We start from the raw sequence: 9,020 nt of genomic DNA, 5'->3' as shown, positions 1-9,020 counted from the left end.
TACTGAATTACAAAACGTTGTCTTTTATTTTTCAGCAAAGGATCTGAGATTCTCACACATTGACTCAATCCGTTAGTTTAGATTGAAAAAAGCAGATTATCCTGTTTCAAACTTTTTACACAGTCAATGACAGATCTTTGGAATCGTCATATTTCCAGTGGATTCAAGCGTCCATTTCTTAAAAGGAAAATTCACAGTCCGAGTGTCCCAGTTTGGTTTAGTGGGCAAAATGGCTACCGTTGTTCCTGATCCTGTATGGACGCATAGACAAAATGTTGCTCTTCCCACTGAAGAACTCATTAATGCATAACTTCATTAGCTGTGTGCATTGCCAACAGAAAGACATAACATCTGTATTCATATTGTCAGTGTTCTAGGATGAGTTAACAAGCCATTAGGCCTGTATTAGTTTGGTTTAAGACATAGCAAATCCCTGCTCGCATACATCCTGGTACACAGTACACTGCACAGCTAACGTAACTCCTCAACAGGACAATCAATCAGGTGTATTTGTTTCATCATTTACTATTGGACAGTCACATGAAATCTGATGAATTCTACCCTAAAGTCGCAACATTAAATCATCTTCATATGGCCACAGATCACTAAATCAGTTTTAGAAAGACCAAATTCCATGTGTTTCCTCCCCTTTTTCCCAACAGAGGCAACCGCAAGGAAAGATTTTATTGTGTGGAGGTTTTAGAGTTTGGAGAAGGTTATGCTCCTTGGACTCTTCTTCTCCATGGAGGCCTGAGCGGATTTCATCACATCCTGAGTCTGAAGCATGCTCATGTTCCACGTAGCCTGAAAAGGGACAAAGGAGGCGCTTAACATTGCATTAGTGCCAAGTTCCTTTTTTAGAAAGGCATAAACCCACCATCTCCTCTATATGCGAATCCCATGTAAATGAGTATGTATTATGACTTGTGACTCCACTGAAGAGCCATGTTGGAAAATGTATTCGTCATATTCAAACACACGTTTTCAAGAGATCAAGAGGGAAAATACACAACGAATCACTTATGGTAGTGAAATGTGGTGACTTATTGAATCAGACTGATGCATGCTGATTACTGGGTGTGGGCGGGGGGGTTGTTGGGCGAACGGATCGCCCTAATGTGATGGCTTAATGAGCCAAGTCGGAGCAAGTCGTTTTGGATAAAAGCGTCGGCTAAATGACATGTAAAGTGCATTTCCACCATAAGGATATAAACTCAAAAACAATTTAAAAGATGCGTCGTTCCTATTGGTTAGTCACACTAACTGCCTTGGCAAAGTTTTAGCTTTATTTTTAAATTAAGCCAAAAAAGGAAATGATTTGGAAGAGGAGGCAGGTCCATGTGGCTAAATGCCGTTCTGAGATCGGTTTATGCCTTTTTGGAAAAAGGAACCTACCACTTTTCAACTTCGGCGTAACTCGAACATTGTGTAAATTTAAGGCAAAATAATTGCAGTGTTCTCACCATGTAGTCCAGGCCCTCCGCCACACTGTGGTCCCTGGAGTAGATCAGGTTGACTTTGGTGCCCTGCACGGCGACGGGGCTGCGAACAGCAATCTCATCGGCCATCTCCAGAGCGGCGGCTATCATGGCCTCCTTATCTGCAAACACTCGGCTGGAGAGGAAACGTGTGGGGAAAATGGGCTGCAATTCAGTGCCTAAGATAGGTGATGGTTGATATTGCGTTTACATAAATATCCATAATAACATTACTTTTAGTCAACAAATGATACCCGCAGTAGTCAGAATTTCATTGCTACTAGCAGAAACTATTTAAGGCTATTTAGAGCTTCGACTACTATTCCAAACAAACTAAGATACTTGAAATATATTGAAGATATCCACAGTTGCATTTTAATATCTTGAATGAACATTTTGGCACATTATCCATTTGGCCACCAGAATATAAAGTAATTGCAGATGTCAAAATGTCAGTCTTCACAATGTGTTTTGGATATTCAATTGGATATTGGATTTTCTCCTTTTGAATATCTGGTATCAAAATGATGCTAACGGAAAACACCTCCTGTATCCACGTGTGTGATTCTGTAGAGCAGGGGTCTCAAACTCGCGGCCCGCGGGCCAATTGCGGCCCTCGGGACGATATTTTGTGGCCCCATCCTTAATATGAAAGTGTAATGTTAGTGCGGCCCGCAAGTTTTATACTGTAACCCCACTGTCAGCTGCTGTGTGGGACATGTTATGATGTTCTGGTTTCCTACTGTGTGCTTGTCCAGTGAACGTGGCATGCATGTGACTGACATGGGGGGCGGGTCGTGTGTGTCGGCCAAGGTGCAGAGAGCAGGAGGGTGAAATTCAGTTTCCTGCCCTCTTTCGCGCAGGTGATCATGTGACTAACCGTTAGCATCGCTCGTTTAATAAAGTTTTCCTTTACGACTCACACTAACAACACATGAAGCATCTGACGTCACCGACGAGCGTCTCCGTCCATTACTACGCAGCTTCGATTCACGTAACTTCACGTTTGGCTATAAAGGAATTCCACGGTCACATGACCTTAGGTCTCCCCCGCTGAGTTAAAGGAGGACTAGTGTTGTAGTCTCATTCGGACCGATCCCCCAGGGTGGGGTTCAATGACTGCTTTTGAAAGTGAGTGTTAAGTTGTGTTATTGTCGACCATGCCGTTCGGACGCTAGTCTGGCCCGCGTTCGGTTGAAGTGGGCTGCATCTGGCCCGCAGCTGATTTGAGTTTGAGACCCCTGCTGTAGAGGATTCACTTACCTGACCAGTCCGCTGCTCTTGGCTTCGTCGGCAAACATCTTCCTGGCCGTCAGAGCCAACTCGTTCACGAGGCTGCAGAAGGTGCCACATGAGAACAATGTGGCAATTGTATCTAACTTAATGTGTTAATTATGTATGTTGTCTTGTCAGCAGACATTTTGTAGTTCTCTCTTTAAAACGTGTATTTGACACATTTAAAGTCTTTAAGGTTCTGAGAGTTTGTTTTTTGGCTGCAGTCTATGGATTAGGCTGTTGTGACAGTTTTAAAAAGGGTTCACTTACCAAAGTCTCAAAAATCCACAATGAACACTGGCCTTCACAACTAATTGAATAACTCCATCCTGGCATGTAATTTCCTTTTTTAAATCACTGATGATTGGTTTTGCCATTTGTAATGTGTCATTTTGCTGTTACCCTGAACACTACATCACATGTATTTTCACATACATCTAGCACATTTAGAAGTAAGCCAAAGATAAAATGGGCCGTTAACCTGCGGCTGCCGATGACTTTTGGAAGTCTTTGGAGAGTTCCGACATCTGCAGCGAGTCCAATATCAACTTCCTGTAAAGCCGACCACAAAACAGAGATCGGTAACGTCATTTACAAGTATCCTAAATTAGAATATCGATGGTGTGTGGAGACATCTACGTGGGTATTTCCAAGCATGAAATTGCTATGCACACGTTTACACAAATCGTTTGCCTTTTTATACCTAAACACCATTATGAAAGATGAATGCAATCCAATAGTCCTCAATTGTTTTTATCATAAAACGGAAAAAGGCAAAAATATGTTGTCAAATAATAAAAAGTATACAAACATTTAATGTCCACTTAGTTGATAATATTAAAGCGGACAATTTGTTTTACCATCTCAAAATTACACATTTTATTTTTCAGCTCTTAATTTTAAATCAATTGTTTGTTCCCTGTTTCGAGAGACATTTTTCCATTTCTCCTCATTATCATGTCTGGTCCTGATATTTCGATGGCATGTACAGACCTTGATCTGGAACCAGGCGTCCTGCGTACACAGGCGGATGTCACAGGCCGTGATCAGATCAACACCTGCCGCACAGCAGAACAACCACAGTGAACACAATGGTGGGAAAACGCCCTGAGCCTTCTCACTTCTGTCAGTTTAAATCGCACACCATCCTCTGATACAATCTCGGTAGATAACTGGTATCATTTAAATGCTAATTACATGTGAAATCCCCAGGTATGAATACCAAGGCGAAATACAAACAATCATAGCAGAAGCTGCAGAATAATATCCAAATATTAAGAGTATGTACTATGAATTTGTGGGAATGTTTGTATCAGGCTTTTTAAATACAGCTGGCATTTCATGTTCAGTGGGAAATACAAGTTAACGCCTCAATACATAACAGATGAGCAGCACATGGACAGAAATGTTACGGATTAATTTAGGACGCAAATTAAATATATAATAAGAGGCATATACAAAAATGTAATTACAATATAAAGTGACAATAACGTGATCAATAACAAGCCTATGTTACAGGGAGAAAAAAAACAAACATACGATTGGTATTTTGTTTTTGTCTGTATTGATGAGGTAATATGAATTGAGTTTCACATTAATAAAAAAAAAAGCTTACTGGCATAATATAGTCAGTTATGATATAGTATGCAATTCAAGATATTTTATAAGGTGAAATATAGTAATATGCTTTAAGATAATACACAGCATATCTAACAGAATATCAAATACTAAAACTGTACGGGTATAATAAAGTACAATGTCCTATTATATAGTTTAATATAATATTTATTAAAAGTGCATCAGCTACATTCTACCAAAAAACCAGCGCAAATCTAAACAGCTAAACCCGCTAATCTAACTTTATGATACCTGTTCTTTAACATCGTAATTCATGGAAACAGTATGACGGTGTAATGATGATGATGATGATGATGATGATGTCATACCTCCCCCAACACAGGCTCCGTGGACGGCCACTACAACAGGCTTTGGACACTAAAGGAGAATGTACATGGACAATAAACTGTTAGAAATGCCGTCCATCCAAAGACATCATCATGTCTGTGATCTCACAACTCCTCAGTGTGACGAAGAGCACCATTCTTCAGGTCTGACCTTCTCTATGACGGAGAAGGTCTCCTGATACTTGGCGATTACTCTCTTCATGTTCCAGGCGATTCTGGCCGTGTCGTCCCCCTCTGGCATCAGTACGTCGCTGGCCATGTCCATCAGGTCGATACCTGGACAGCAGCACAGAACAGAGGACAAATAAAATTGTAAATTGTAAATTGTGTTGTAAAGTGTGATACTGTAGTGTGATACTTACCAGCGGTGAAGACCTTCCCAGCTCCAGAAACCACCACCACTCTGCAGCCCGGGTCCACAGCGATCTCATTGAAGCAGTCCACCATTTCACTGGGGGGAAATTACCAATATTGTTGGATAGTTGGTTATATACCTATGTACTGGTGCTTTAATTATTAAAACATTAATGGGATACTTCAGCCCCAAAATGATCATTTTGTATATCAATTAAAAACACTTTAATTGCTCAAGCATTGTGTCTATTTTTTATTAACATGGGGTGAGTATTTCTTGAAGCACGTCGTCATCATTTCTAGTCTCAAATGATCACATATGAATACAAACGTATTCCTGCCTCCAGAAAGCTTTGTTCATGGCGTTGCGTTTCTCAGGCCGGTGCAGCTCTACGTGTGTGACGGACTCTGCTGGATGACTGATGGCCAGGGTGGTGTAAGGAGAGACGGCACCACCTGAGGACGACATGGCCCTGACCACAGCCTGACCGGGCAGCCAGGATCTCCTGTCTGAGAGCACAGAGACAGAATGACACGAACAACAGGACCAGTTCATCCACAAAGACCCAAGCTGCAACTTACATTTGCACACCTATAGACAGAGCAATGGAAGCCAGTCAGAAAGCCATCACACAACGAATCATCTGCTGTTACCGTAATGGATTAATCCTCTCAGACTTGTTCTCGTTAACAAATGTACCAAATATTCTGCTTCTGATTTTATTATTGACTAAACATCATAAGGTGTATGTACTGTTAGTTGGACTAAAGGAGTTCATGCTTTATGCTGGGTTTTCACAGGCACAAATTCCCTTAAAGAAAGAAATTATTAATAGATTATTCAATCATTAAAAATGATTGAATAATTGTAGACGTAATCCAGGGTATTTTTCTTTTGAATGCAACAAAGAACAGACCATTCAGGAACGCAGTCCAAGAATATCATTTTTTAATTTGTTGAATGGGCTTAAGTAAAGTATAACGTGTGTAGGTTATTTTAAAAGCAACTATTCCAGACTCCTAGGTTCAGAATTATAAAAATGTTGTGCCTTTTTTAGTGTTGTGTGATTAATATATTCATGCTTTAAAAAAAATTGAATTTTGGTTTCACAATCTTCCTACATTTCACACACTTTTTTCACACAAGAAATGTATATTAGGCTAGATGCTACTGTAGATAAACTGTTCTGGTCAACAATAATGCACAAGTTTTATTCCTGTAACTTCTGGAAATGAAATGAAAGACATCTTTTTTAAGACTGTATTACTCCAACCATTTTGCAAATCCTTTTGTTTGCTAGAGGACTATGATTTAATAGGCTACAAGTACACTGTGCGTGTTATACTTAACGTTATATACTTTTACTTAGTTACCACAAAGATCTTTGATGGCGTGGAGCTTTTAGCAGTCCCTCTGGACATCAGTATTTCTGTAGCACTACGCCATTTAGAAAACCTCTTTATTTTATCCTTATTTATTTATCCTTTATTTAGTCCTGGTCCTCTAATGTCTCTCCTCCCTCCAACGGGCCTGAATTAAGAACCACTGTAGAAAAAGCCAATGATGGACTTATGGAGGTCAAGTAGGAGGCATCACGACTAAAATTAGACTTTTCTCAACCAGTTGGAATAACTTTAAGTTTACGTCCAATGCAGGACTTTTATTTGTAACTTTCACTAATATTTTAAAAAGGTATCAGTACCTCTAGTTTCAGAATACCACCTCAACCACTGGTTAAAGCCCAGAGAAGCTCAACACAACCTTACATGTTGCACGAAACAAGACTAGTGATGACCTTTCACCTACATTGCCCTAAAAGGCTGTTTAACGCTGTTAAATAACGCCAATACTTTCGTCCGTCTGCAGTTACCTGCGTACCCGACATCAGGTACAATGTAAGGTTTTAGGACATTCCAACACATTTGTCATTAATGTCACAATAAAGCAGCGAACCAGTCAAACATTGGGACTTACATTTGGTGAGAGCTGACCTGACGAACACGGACAACATCGCCCTTTGAACGTTGAACCTCTTCAGTGATTCAGCTACAAGCAGACCTGTGTCATTAATTAGCTTCTACTGCTCCTCCCGTGTGTCCCTGTAGCTCAGGGAGCTGTCAGCTAGCGTTAGCATGTAGCTGTCAGCTAGCGTTAGCATGCAGCTACACAGGCGCTAGCTAATGCTAAGCGGTTAGCCTGATTACATAGAGCGCCGGTTACAGGCTGGTGGGAGAAGAGCAGGCCTGCGCCGATTCGAATAAACCGGCTACCACCACAGAATACACGCAAATTACGTGTGTGTCCCACCGTGGATTACAATAAGCATATATGACAGTCGCAAAGACATTTAGTTAGTGTGTCCTCGGCATGTCCACAGTCAGAGCGCCAGACTTTAAACAAAGTTAAATGTAGTGGCCAATAGTGGAATTACAAATTCCGTGTCCACGGACGTTTCTTTATTTTTATTTAAATAATTTCACAATTTCACAAATAGTCAATAAGGAACAGCAAAATAAAAATATATAACTGTTACATTCAGCCTCACATGCCTGGGGCCCCCGCAGAGGCTAAGAACAAAAAAAAGACAGACATAAAAGTAGACAAAATAACAATAGAAAAACGCCAAGAAATGTCGTAAGGAAAGAGAACAACACTAAGGCATAAATAGATTGCGTAGTTGTTCTTTGTTGGTGCATCATTAATACTTATACACAGTTCAAATTCAGTTAAAACCAGTTTTAGCTATCAATGTATACGCATATAGAATTTGAACTGTGTAAGAAGTCATTCTTATATGTTTTCCCACAGACTAAAGTTGATCAAGTTCTCTGTAGCTTCGCAGACTCTTTTGTTTTGGGCAAGTCAACGTCCCATCACAAACACATGAATCGCTCTTATTAAAATAACTGAGTAATTCTTCATCTATTTCATATATTCTAAATGGGATGCGTACTGTCATCTACTGGACCGAAGTACATTGAATGAAACAAGGGTTCAGTCTTTACATGTACACAGAAACATTAAGGGAGACTGTATAACACACCAGGTTTGTTGTTCAAACTTTTATTTATTTATTTAAATGATGTACCGTGACATTTTTTTGATGTGTACAATGTTTTTTCAATGACAAACATTGCTAGGACCTTTAAACACTATACTTTTAAGTACATTTTTCCAATATTCCACACTGTGTCATTAACTAATAGATCTCTGGATCACCTTTGTCTTGTGTGATCGGAGTCCTCAGCTTCATGAGTCACACGCGTCCTTTTGTTCCTGGACACCACCACCACCACGTATTGCGCCCAATACTCATTCCCACTAAGCAGAGCCTGAAATGATCATTTAACAGAACGCAACCTTCTTTCGTAAGCTGTTATTGGTCCTGCGAACGTTTCAGGCTCATGTCGACATACTTTTTGAAGGTCTGATTAAAGTTTTGAACTTTTAACATTTTGTCTTTTCACTTATTTTTACTTTGTCCATTTGAATTTTATTGTAACAGGATAACAGGCTTTTTGTGTTATTGTTCAAACGGAAAAAGAAACTATGAAAAGGTTCACGGAGCCGATGAGAGTTTCGGGACAGAGGATGTCGCATGTGTACAGACTGCACAGGCCTCTGAGGACAATCTGTAGTTTGCCATTTTCGGGCTATACAACATTATTCCACACACATAACTATGTAGTGAGTGAAAGTTAACAGCAAGACCAAAGAGTATCTCACTGAAACAAGTTAATAGTTATGAGGATATACACACGTATGTGTAGATGACCTTCTAGAACTATGAGTTTGAATATGTGTGTGTAAATCTGTGGATCAGTATGTATTAATATTATACATACTATCATTATTCATCATCAGAAAGTCAGTTGAAGCAGTGATCTGGGTGATCTCGAACGCCCTCCCTATAAAAATAATCTAACTATTTCATCATTGGGTTCTCTT

General features: G+C 39.9%; 1 protein-coding gene across 1 annotated transcript; it reads right to left on the bottom strand.

Moving 5' to 3' along the window:
• Window positions 1-3: 3 nt before the first annotated feature.
• ech1 (enoyl CoA hydratase 1, peroxisomal) lies at window positions 4-7,700 on the bottom strand. Its single transcript, XM_040174766.2, has 10 exons — window positions 7,047-7,700; window positions 5,413-5,581; window positions 5,080-5,168; window positions 4,869-4,993; window positions 4,700-4,748; window positions 3,747-3,811; window positions 3,235-3,305; window positions 2,742-2,813; window positions 1,464-1,614; window positions 4-804 (listed from the first exon to the last, which is right to left on the bottom strand). The coding sequence occupies exons 1-10, from the start codon at window positions 7,081-7,083 to the stop codon at window positions 700-702; spliced, it is 933 nt and encodes a 310-aa protein (XP_040030700.1). The 5' UTR covers window positions 7,084-7,700; the 3' UTR covers window positions 4-699.
• Between the last annotated feature and the right edge of the window lie 1,320 nt (window positions 7,701-9,020).

Source organism: Gasterosteus aculeatus, chromosome 1, assembly GCF_964276395.1.
Source record: "Gasterosteus aculeatus chromosome 1, fGasAcu3.hap1.1, whole genome shotgun sequence".
Classification (NCBI taxonomy): Eukaryota; Metazoa; Chordata; class Actinopteri; order Perciformes; family Gasterosteidae; genus Gasterosteus; species Gasterosteus aculeatus.
The sequence above is the reverse complement of the archived record's forward strand: the minus strand, read 5'-3'. Positions and strand labels throughout refer to the sequence as shown.

What these genes read in the sequence shown, in the direction of transcription:
- ech1 (XM_040174766.2), bottom strand. Translation starts at nt 7,083, where the DNA reads ATGTTGTCCGTGTTCGTCAGGTCAGCTCTCACCAAAT. An exon ending in CAGGTCAGCTCTCACCAAAT is followed by an intron (nt 5,582 to 7,046) that starts GTAAGTCCCAAT and finishes CTGTGCTCTCAG; the next exon opens with ACAGGAGATCCTGGCTGCCC. An exon ending in AAAGTCATCGGCAGCCGCAG is followed by an intron (nt 2,814 to 3,234) that starts GTTAACGGCCCA and finishes CACCTTCTGCAG; the next exon opens with CCTCGTGAACGAGTTGGCTC.